Genomic DNA, 11,493 nt, shown 5'->3' with positions numbered 1-11,493 from the left:
AAGTTATTAAAGAAGATGGGATGTAATATTGAAAAGTTAGAAGAAGCCGTGATGAAGACCTAAGACACCGACATTATCATCATTAACATGATAGGGAAGCACAACTTCAATGGATAATTTCTGAATTTGATGAAATCAACCATATTAAAAAAGTAGAAGTCGTAGGCACAAAAATACATCAAACAAAGCTAGAGTAGATCAAGTTGGTGAAGTTACACATCATGGAGGAAATGAAGAAAAAATAAAGGAAAAGATGACGTAACAATCATGTGAAAATAAAGATATTGAAAGATGAGAGGGAGTTGAAAGATAACATCTCGGTTCAAAGAAAGACAATTGAGCCATAACACAGAGGGGTGTCATAGCACACCTGTCTTTTATGATATCATGTTAGGCATGCTATGGGTGCATCTACATTGGAATGGGTCCATGACCCATGTCACATTCGCCGCCCAAGAAGATGAACTGTAGACTCCTAAGGATCATGGACCAACAACTTTTTGCGTATGTTCAACTTTTTAGTCACTAACATTCAAAAATGACATGAGTGGTCTAGATAGGTTGATACAGTTCACTCGAATGCTCTATATATTCAAGGCTAAATATAAAGCGTCTGATTACCTTATATTAAACTATTTGGATCACCTATGTCATTTTTAAGTAAACCACATGAAACACTCTAAGTAATTAATTTATTATTATATAAAACCGCGTGAAGATAAATGCAAATTAGTGTCTAGAACATTGAGATTAGACAAGAAAAGAAGGTTACAAAACTCGGTATTACTATTTCTGATTATGATAATAACTTATTATTTAATACTACAACATAGTCATATTAATTTGAACATGACTTAACAAAATATGACCTCCGGGCCCCCGTAAGAAAATAAATGTTTTGAATAAATACATATTTTTCAGGCTTTTTTTATTCTTGTTTAGATGTGACTAGCTCACTAGCATATGCATGGAGACCCCCCACCTAAATTAGATGTTTTCACATTACACAACTTGATATTGTTGTCTATATATAGACTCAAAATCTTGCCAATCTTTACATTCAACACAACCTCTCTCTCATCTCTCTCTCATGGCTAAAACTCATAATATTTTTCTTCGTGCATACATCATCATACTACACATAATAAATAACTTGGTTGCAATAATAAGAACCAAAACATTAACACCATGGAACAACAATAACACTTCACTTTCATATCAAACGCTACCTCATGAAATATCAACCAAACTTTCAATTGATACCACTTCCATCAAAATCGCCTCTTCCGATTTCGGTAAACTTGTTCATGAACCACCCGCCGCTGTTTTCCACCCCTCAACCGTTTCTGACATCGTTCACCTTGTTAAATCATCCTACACCGCCTGTCCTCCATTCAGGATCGCTGCCAGAGGCCACAGTCACTCGATTGGAGGACAGGCGATGGCGAAAGATGGGGTGGTGGTGGAAATGAGCTCTTTGGTTGATGGTGGGATTAAAGTTGGTTGGAGTGAGAGTTTAGGGTTTTATTGTGATGTGGGTGGTGGGCAACTTTGGATCGATGTTTTGAGGACGACGATGGAGCATGGATTAGCGCCGGTTTCATGGACCGATTACTTGTATCTTAGCGTTGGTGGTACGCTTTCGAATGCGGGCATTAGCGGGCAGGCTTTCCTTCATGGACCTCAAATCAGTAATGTGCTTGAAATGGATGTCATTACCGGTACGTACTACGTGTGTGTATATATATATATATACATGCATGATAAGTACTTATTGTGGATCATTAATTTTTAAAATCATTGATTCGTATTTATTAATTGTTGTTTCTTATATATACATTATGCAATATAAAAACTCGTTTTTATTTTAATTTTAAATGTTTTGTCTATACATGTATAGGTTACATGTACGTGTACGTAATACAAGCTAAACATAACTTACATATTTGTTTGTTACATGAACACATTTTGTTAGTGTTTTTAAAAGATCAAGAATAGATGAATAAATATTGCATCTTGACTATTTTTTATGTTTTAAACTTCTCAAAGATTTAAAGAATAATTTAGTTTTGAGTGTTCTTAAAATATGATTTTCTCTATGTATGCATACTTGCACACACACACACTCACACTACATATATATCAAACACATACATGTGTATGAACAATTTTAAGGAAGATATATGCAATCTAGATCAAATTTATTATTATTATTTTATGAACTTTATATATCCTACTAATTAGAATATGTTTCTTGGATGGTTGTAGGAAAAGGGGATTTCATAACTTGCTCCAAAAGCATGAACTCTGATCTCTTCTATGGTGTTCTTGGAGGTCTTGGCCAATTTGGGATCATAACTAGGGCAAGGATTGTATTACAAAAGGCACCAACAAGAGTAAGATCTTTAAAAACTTATGCAATCATCAACCTTAAACTATAATTGGCATGATTGTAATTATGTTTTTGAATTGTGTAGGTGAAGTGGATTCGAATGATTTATGAAGACTTTGCTACATTCACCAAGGATCAAGAACACTTGATTTCACTTATTAATGGACCTAATTATGTTGAAGGTTATCTTATTATGAAGAAAAGTCCAGCAAACAATTGGAGATCTTCGTTTTTCTCGGTTGATGATGAAGCAAAAGTTAATGCATTAGCATCCAAACATGGTGTCGTTTATAGCTTAGAAGTAGTCAAGTATTATGACAATTTCGATATACGAAAAACAGATGAGGTATGCATTCATCAATATTCAATCTCTTTGCATCATTTTGGTCCTTTTCTTTAAATTGTATTTGTAATTTCAGGAACTCAATGAGATGTTCAAAGGGTTAAACTTCAAAACCGGATTTATATTCAAGAAAGATGCAACGTATATTGATTTTCTTAATAGAGTGAGAACCGAAGAGCTAAAGCTTCAATCGAAAGGATTATGGGACGTTCATCATCCATGGTTAAATTTCTTCATTCCAAAATCGTGCATTTTGGATTTTAATCAACGCGTCTTCATTGATATAATTCAAAAAGAAAACAAGAGCGCGGGTCCTTTTCTCGTATACCCGATGAACCGCAAAAAGTAATTAACCATTTCCTATCATTTAGTTATTTAAATTATAGCTGAAGTTGTTTATATAAATGCCTGATGAACCGCGAAAAAGTAATTAACCATTTCCTATCATTAGTTATTTAGATTATAGATGAAGTTGTTTATATAAATACCCGATGAACTGTAAAAAAGTAATTAACCATTTCCTATCATTTAATTATTTAAATTATAGCAGAAGTTGTTGATATTTTATGTTGAAATAGTTTAGAAAAAGTTATTTTAGTTTTTCATAACTCTAGGAATAATATAATTTCCTTCAAAAAGTGAAACAATTGATGACTTTGCCCTACTTTGTAACTTAATATGCTAGAAGACAAAAAATCAATGATGTTCCTAAAAGTGCATGCATTATTTGGGAATTTAGTAATATTTATTTTTTAATAAACGTGTATGCAAATACTGCTTTAATTAATGGTATATAAATAATTGTTTTTCTAGTTTTCTTATTTAAAATAGTTTAGAGTAAGAAGTTACAGTTACTTATTTGCATTTGCTTTTACCAGTAGTTAACAATCTTAATTATGAAAAAAAATATATTCATAAAAAATAATTAAAGCTCTTATTTTGCCAACTACTTCATATTCTTTTTAATTAAAGAATTATCAAAAACTAATCAACCGTTGATAACTTGTGGGTCTAGTAGCATTATTGTTTGGGTTCAAGTCTCACATAAGAGAAGATTAATGTAGGGTGCGTGTGTGTGTTTGTTTGTTGACTAATTATAAAAATGATTATACCTAGAATTATTCTCTTGTGAAATTGCAGGTGGGACAATAGGATGTCGTCGGTCATTTCAGACGAAGATGAAGGCGAAAATGTATTTTACACCGTAAGTTTATTGCCATTCGCAAGAAACGTTGAAGACTTAGCAATAATCGAAAATCAAAACAAAAGGATATTAAAATTATGTGACGAAATGGGACTTAACATCAAGCAATATCTCACAAGGTATTATGAAACAAAAGAAGAATGGATGAAGCATTTTGGTGCACAATGGGGTTTGTTTGAGGAGAGGAAAGCCAAGTATGATCCAAAAATGATATTGTCACCTGGACAAAACATTTTCAATTTTAGTTATTAATTATCATATGCTTATATTATGGTACGTATATGTATAATAGATATGTTATGCTGGATTAATGTACTAAATTTCGGGTTTATGTATTTAGTATATGCAGTTTATAATCAATGTGGGGTATTGGTTCTTGATGTCTGATTAGCTCAAGTTAATAATAAATTTTAAGCAATTTACAATGATGGATTATTTTCTTTTACTTATTTTATAAAGAAAGAACATTGGTTAATTTTTAACTAAAAATATTAAAAAAATACAAATAAAATCTTTTGAGTTTCAACAAATTATAGTTTATGTATTTTTATCGTATTTTATTATTAAAAAAACGAGGAAAATTGTTATTATTTATCTTAAAAATACAAATAAAATCTTTAAGTTCCAATAAATTATACTTTAGTTATTTTTATTGTATTTTTATTATAAAAAAGGAGGATATTTGGTTAGCTTTTAACTAAAAATAATAAAAATAAAATCTTCAAGATTCGGTACATTAATTTTTAATTAATTTTATTGTATTTTTTTTTCAAAAAAGGGAAATTGGTTATAATTAAAAAAACACAAATAGAATCTTTAAAATTTGATAAACTTTGATTTTATTATAAGCTTATAAGTTATAACCACAAATAATTATATTAACCAATTCTATTAAGATCCTTTAAATGGATCATGGTAGTGAATGAAATTATTTACAGTCCAGCCCAAGTTCGGCCATTATAATTTTCATGGTTGTGCGGCCCATTATAATTTTATTGCCTACTAAACAATATCAATACAGACTTAAAATGTCAATTCAGTTTTAATTACAAGTCTAACTTTAGTTTTATTATGGTTTGGTTCTTATTTAGATTATTAAAAACTAGTTTTTTTTTGTCTAGCTCACAGTTCTAAATAATTAGAGATTTGCATAATCTTGGTTCAAATGGCCGAACTAGGACGCGATCATGACCAGATCTAAATGTTAGTCCGGTTTCTTAATTATCGTTTCGCATAAGGGCTCGTTTGGTTCGCAGAATTCAATGAAATTGAAATTTAAGTTCCATCTCTTGATGCGTTTGTTCAAATAATTTGATGCGACTGGAATTTCGATTCCTGTCTTAATACTTTTGGTTGTCAAAATATTTGAATACATCCATAAATCTAACGTTCCAAAACCAATGCAACCCAACACTGATCATTTTGATAAGCGTCAAACGCCGCTGTTGTGCAGTTTGTATTCTGATGCCGGGAAATCTCGGTACCAATAAAGGGGGTAGATTCTAATTCCTTAGAAAAAGAAATCCAAGACTGTTAACTGAAAGTTTTTATGAATTCCAACTCCTTCGAGACAAAAAGAAAAAGGAGAACTACGAAACTACACCCCAACTTAAGACTAATCGCCCGGCCACAACCGCAACACAAGCCCCGGCCCTTGATTGCAGCCGAGAATATGGTTCGCTTCTTGGAGCAGGTGCAGAAGGTGGTCCACAGTGACTCGCGGAGCCCGAGGAACCAAGGATTTATATTTAGTAGAATAGGCTTTGCGATTCAAAAGGGGATAGCGGCGCAGCTTGTTGCTCGCTTACCCATTATCCAGATGTAGTTCGGTTTGTGTTATATATAAAAGGATCAATAAGTCTCAGTCCAACTAAAAGGACCGACCAACCGAAACCAACGTTGTAAAACGGGCCCCGCCGTTGTCTACATTCTTTAAAAATCAGTCTTGGTGCAGTGGTCTATATATACTAGAGGCATATAGAGGTGCACAAAATTCCCGGTAAACCTGACCCGGAACTAGTTCCTACCCGTATCCGACCTGCAGGTACAACCTGGTATCGGATTTCTCCCAGGAGCCGGAATCGACCCGGACTCACCGAAACTGGAAATACCCAGTCAAAACCCGACCTACACGAAACGTGAAAAAAACCCAGAAACCCGGTCAAAGCACAGTCAAATGCGCGACTATGCCCTGACCAAATTCCTACCGGACCTGGTTTTGACTTTTGTTGACCATACCTGAAAGCGGTTCCTACCCGTTTCCAGTTCCTGAAAATACCCAGTTTGTGCCCCTCTTGAGGCGCACATTCAAACAATTTCAGGATCCTAAAGACCTAAACCTGGCCGTATCCGACCCGTGAAACCCAAATGTCCAATCCAACTTAGGCCCATTTGCTCACTTCTATGATCTAAAATTAGTAAATTACTAGCTACTACACACATCATTAAACACATGAATACAACAAGTACACAAAAAGATTTCAGTGGATAAAAGATCTTCAACAGAAACAACAGTTGATGTTCAAGACTTCAAGTAAATTATAAAATAAAAGGTTTGTTACAAAACTAATAACACACCAGTTTAAGCGCGTCTTTTACTCAACCGCCACGAGTTGGGTTCATGGTACCTGTCATAAAGTGGCTCGATCCGCTCTTGCCGCTTACGTTTACTCATCTTTGTGGGGTCGGACACCTTGAAGAATCTAGGCGCCAGCTCAACAAGCCATTTGGGATCGATTACAGTAACCTCACGCATATACTCTTTTGTTGTCATAACCAACTCGTGATAGATGACCCAATCGGGCTGCCTTTGGAAAAGAGCACTGCTCGGGTGTATGTAAACAGGCTGGTTCTCGACTATGGTCCGGTATCCTTCTTGCGGGTCCTTCCTTGCAGCATGAAAGAAGAAACCGGCAGTTATTGCCTTTCTTATTTTGGTGAAATTTCTTCCAGCACTTACGACGTCCAATTTGTACCTGATCGAATAAAGGACAGTTTAATAAATTGCACTGGAAATATACACAGCCTAAATTTGTATATAGTTGGTACCAAAAGACATAAAAGGTGACCCTTTGCATAATTCCTATTCAAAATCTGAACAAAGAATATCATTTTATAAGTATCAATTTGTGCAGGGTTTGGGTTAACGCGTTGGTATCGTATCTAGGGGTGTGCAAGAAACCGAAAAAACTGATCCGGAATCGAAAAAACCGAACCGAAACAAAAAACCGACGGTTTGGTTTTATGTTTTTGTTAATGCCGAGCTTATGGTTCAGTTGTTTTGGTTTTGTATGTAATAAAAAGCGAAAAAACCAAACCGAATTTCTAGATTTTTATTTTTGTATATTAAGTAATTTACAAGAATTTAATATGTAACTCAAATATTTTTGGCCAAATGTATAATAATCACTTAGTTAATAATCAACAAAATTATTAATACCTAAATTAATTATTTTCGGTCTAACCTTTTTTCGGCCTAAAATTTTCAAGCTAAAACTGTAAAAGCCGAAAAAAACCAAAACCGAACCGGAACCAAAACCAAAACCAAACGGTTTGAATAAGCCAGAAACCGAAGTTTCGGTTTTAGCCCAAAACCGCACCACGCACACCCCTAATTGTATCAGTATAACACTCAACCGAACCAACCCATTTACCTAATCGGGTCAGAAAATCCAACCCTAACCCAGACACCATTTACCAATACTAATTTAAAGCACTGTCCTCAAAACAAGTCCAACAATTCACCTAATACCATAAGCATATGCATAACTTAACCTAAAGCTAAAAAATTTATAAATAAAGTTTCATAGCATTAGGTGAAGAATAAAGTTGATAAACACATCTATATAACATAACAAATATGAACATTATTAATCAACCGAAACTTACTTGTCCATGATGGAAAGAAGCTGCTTTCGAACATCCTGGGCCCGTCTAAGCGACCGCGACTGGACAAAATTCTCAAAGCACCACGGGCCCGAAAAATTCTTAGCTTTCCAAGCCTCATAAACCGCCAGCAACGTGAGTTGATCACCTTCCGCTTGAAAAAACTTGGCCCGTTTCTGATCCGCTTGCGCTTGTTTCTCCCGAGGTCTATAAAAGATATTTCCCGTTTGAATCATCGCAATAATAGTCAAAATCTCATCGCTACAACCCAAATCCACACTCGCGAGAAGCATCTTCGATAACGGCGGTTCGAGCGGGAACTCCGCCATTTTCCGACCTAGTTTCGTTAAAAGCCCTTCTTCGTCTAACGCTCCGAGACTGTATAGCTGTTCCATTGCGGATATAAGCGCTTGAGGCGACGGCGGGTCCATAAAATCAAACGCAAGCAAGTCGTTAATCCCCATAGCCTTCAAAGTCAAAGTAGTCAAGCCAAGATTAATCCTCTGAATTTCGGGAATTGAAGTCGGCGACATCTCGTTATTAAACGCGCTTTCAGTATATAGCCGGTAACACTTTCCCGGGCCCGTTCGTCCGGCCCGGCCCGCTCGTTGCTTAGCCGAGGCTTGTGAAATCGGAGTAATAACAAGAGAATCGAGTCCTTGCTTCGGGTTGTAAACATTCTGCTTAGCGAAACCGGGATCAATGACGTAAAATATACCGTCGATGGTCAATGACGCTTCAGCGATATTAGTTGCGACGACCACTTTTCGTTTACCGGGAGGCGCGGGCTCGAAGATCCTGGATTGCATTTCGCTCGGGAGCGCACTGTAAACCGGTAAAATTATAAGTTCGGGTACGTTTTTACCTAAACCTTTCATTCTCTCATACAGACACTGACACGCGTGATCGATTTCTTCTTGGCCCGTTAAGAAAACGAGTATGTCGCCTTCGGGTTCGGTTAAGTGGATTTGCATAACAGTAATAAGCGCAGCGTCAAGGTAATCGCTTTCGGGTTGTTTCGTGTATAATATCTCGACAGGGAAAGTTCGACCGGGAATCGTGAAAATATTGCAGCTGAAGAAATAAGCAGAAAACTTCTCTGCGTCGAGTGTGGCCGATGTCACGATTAACCGAAGATCGCTTCGTCTTTTAATAAGCTGTTTTAATAACCCGAAAAGGACGTCGGTGTGGATCGTTCGTTCATGAGCTTCGTCAAGCATGATTACCGAGTACTGCGATAAGTTTTCATCGATTAAAATTTCTCTTAAAAGCATACCATCAGTCATGTACTTGATAACGGTTTCCGGGCCCGTACAATCTTCAAACCGAATAGCGTAACCGACTTCTTCACCTAACCGACAACCAAACTCCTCTGCAACACGTTTCGCTACAGACATTGCAGCCACACGACGAGGCTGCGTGCAGCCTATCTTCCCGTTCGTGGTGTAACCGGCTTCGGCTAGATACTGAGTCACCTGAGTTGTTTTACCCGAACCCGTTTCACCAATCACAACCAAAACCTGATTATCGTGCACCGCTTGAACGAGCTCCTTCTTTAACTTGTAAATCGGTAAGCTTTGCCTCTGTTCTTGAAGCGAAAGCTTCGATCTTTGACCAAAAGTCAACGCTTTACCAAACGCGTCTTTTTTCCATTCGGGCATGTCGTAAGCCGATAACCCAACTCCCCGAAGCTCCTGCGCCAGGTGTCGCTCACCGGTTTCGGGCATCGGATCTTCCCACGGTCGGTTCAAATCTTTAGGAATCGAATCGAGCATCGTTCGTTGCTGTTGTTCTCTAACTTCCCGTCGTTCTTTAATAAGCGCAGACTGTAAAGCCGCTGCACGGCTCAACGAGCCTTCCGGGTTTTTAAATATTTTCACGGGCGACATGTCCATCGAATACCGCGTCTGTCCTTGCAAAAACGCGGGCTCGTCTTCGTTCAACTCGACTTCAAGCTCTTCCTCAGCACCTTCTTCTTGATAAAGCATACCGTCGGTTTCGTCATCATACATCGGGTACTCTTTCACACTCAAAACCCCCGAAGCAATCAACTGCTTCGCCTCCCACCGTTCTGGAGAACTCATCCTCTTCAACGGCCTGCGTGACGGCACACCGGCATCCTCGTCCGTTATCCTTATCCCCGAAAGCCCCGTCCTCGTCCCGTTACTCCCGTTACTCGGATTCGTCCTCGACTCATCCTCGCCACTCTTCTTCAACGGCAACAAATCCCTACCCGTATTCTGATCCACATCCCGCATCGACAACGACAGCTTCTGACCCGATACCGATATCACCTTCACGAAAACCTCTTGGTCTCGCTTCACCACGTCTTTCGCATTCGCTATCCTCCTCGTCGCCATTTGCGAGACGTGTACCAACCCTTCTTTTCCCCTAATTTCTTGTAGCTGCACAAAACACCCGCTATCCATCACTCGCGTCACTCGTCCTTTATACACTCGATACAACTCCGGTTCCTCCATTCTATTATTATTATTATTACTACGCCCGTAACCATCATCCCCTTCATCCCGACCCCTGCCTCGCCGACTACCATCATATTTATTATTATTATTATTATTATCGTTTTCGCTCTCTCTTCGTTTATCCCTATCTCGTTCCCGATCATTCCTTCCACCGTCTCGGTTTCTTCGTTCCCTCGCCTCTCCATCGTCTCTAAACCCATCACCGTCTCGATTTCTTCGTTCTCGAACCCCATCACCGTCTCGATTTCTTCGTTCTGGAACCCAATCACCGTCACGATTTCTCCGTTCTCTCGCCTCATCACCAACTCGGTTCCTACGTTCCCGGGCCTCATTCTCAATCTCCTTCTCCAATTCCTTAACCCTATCTTTACTATCCCCAATCCCCAACCCCGGGAAGCTCGATTTCGGCCCGGCGTCTAATTTCGGGGCTTTCGATTCAGTTTTCGGGGGCAAGATGGCGTGGATAATAGTCAGCAACGTACTGACAAAGTAATCAGGCAATTCGGCACCGTTTTGTTTCAATTTAGCATCAAATTCATCAACAGACTGACATTTTCGACCCAATTCGGTGATGAATTCGGCTAAGATTTTGTCGCCAAAGCCTAAGTGGGATTCGAGTTCAGTGCATACCTTTGATACGAGTGATAAGTACTCGAGTTTCTTCAAGCTTGGTGCTTTAGATCGAGAAGCCATAAGAATATTATGATGATAGTTGGTTTCTAGGGTTTGCGAGATAGATTGATTGATTGATTGATTTGTATGTATGTATGTATGATTATTAGTTAGTAGTATAGTATTATGTCGGTTTTATTTTGTGTGTTTTTTTTAAGAAAAATATCTATAAAGTTTAAATTAACGAAATAAGTTTCGGGTTTTTCAAATACATGGTTTCGGGTATTGATCACTATCGGGTTAGATTTGGGTATGAGTATATACCATGATCGGGTTTGGGTCGGGTATTTTAATATCGTATTTCGGGTATTGAAAAAACCATATTTTCGAGAGGTTTTTGTGGGTTTTTTTTTTTTTGAATTTTTCGGGTATATGTTGAGTTTATTAAGGGCTGTACTTTTTTTGGTATTTTTCGGGTAAATTTCAGATACTTTTCAGGTAATTAGGGGTAGAGATCTGGTATTTGAAAAATTCGGTTCGCGGTATGGATCGGTTCCGATTTTTAGGTATTGTC

At 37.7% G+C, this 11,493-nt stretch overlaps 2 protein-coding genes across 2 annotated transcripts; one reads left to right on the top strand and one right to left on the bottom strand.

The window, feature by feature from the left end:
* The first annotated feature begins 748 nt into the window (after positions 1-748).
* LOC143572770 (cytokinin dehydrogenase 3-like) lies at positions 749-4,367 on the top strand. The gene is made up of 5 exons (XM_077057830.1): positions 749-1,721; positions 2,269-2,396; positions 2,478-2,738; positions 2,812-3,080; positions 3,876-4,367. Exons 1-5 carry the CDS (start codon positions 1,091-1,093, stop codon positions 4,189-4,191), a joined length of 1,605 nt encoding a protein of 534 aa, XP_076913945.1. The 5' UTR covers positions 749-1,090; the 3' UTR covers positions 4,192-4,367.
* A 1,877-nt stretch (positions 4,368-6,244) lies between these two features.
* On the bottom strand, positions 6,245-11,045 carry LOC143572773 (putative pre-mRNA-splicing factor ATP-dependent RNA helicase DEAH5). The gene is made up of 2 exons (XM_077057833.1): positions 7,828-11,045; positions 6,245-6,914 (listed from the first exon to the last, which is right to left on the bottom strand). Exons 1-2 carry the CDS (start codon positions 10,998-11,000, stop codon positions 6,521-6,523), a joined length of 3,567 nt encoding a protein of 1,188 aa, XP_076913948.1. The 5' UTR covers positions 11,001-11,045; the 3' UTR covers positions 6,245-6,520.
* Between the last annotated feature and the right edge of the window lie 448 nt (positions 11,046-11,493).

Source organism: Bidens hawaiensis, unplaced genomic scaffold (genome assembly GCF_021521415.1).
Source record: "Bidens hawaiensis isolate Kalapana, Puna unplaced genomic scaffold, B.hawaiensis_p1.1 tig00026008_1, whole genome shotgun sequence".
NCBI lineage: Eukaryota > Viridiplantae > Streptophyta > Magnoliopsida > Asterales > Asteraceae > Bidens > Bidens hawaiensis.
This window is presented reverse-complemented; position numbering and strand designations above follow the sequence as displayed.

Coding starts and splice junctions, on each gene's coding strand:
- LOC143572770 (XM_077057830.1), top strand. CDS start 1,091: ATGGCTAAAACTCATAATATTTTTCTTCGTGCATACATCATCATACTA. Junction 2,397..2,477: donor TACAAAAGGCACCAACAAGA/GTAAGATCTTTA, acceptor TGAATTGTGTAG/GTGAAGTGGATTCGAATGAT. Junction 3,081..3,875: donor TACCCGATGAACCGCAAAAA/GTAATTAACCAT, acceptor GTGAAATTGCAG/GTGGGACAATAGGATGTCGT.
- LOC143572773 (XM_077057833.1), bottom strand. CDS start 11,000: ATGGCTTCTCGATCTAAAGCACCAAGCTTGAAGAAACTCGAGTACTTA. Junction 6,915..7,827: donor CTTCTTTCCATCATGGACAA/GTAAGTTTCGGT, acceptor TTATTCGATCAG/GTACAAATTGGACGTCGTAA.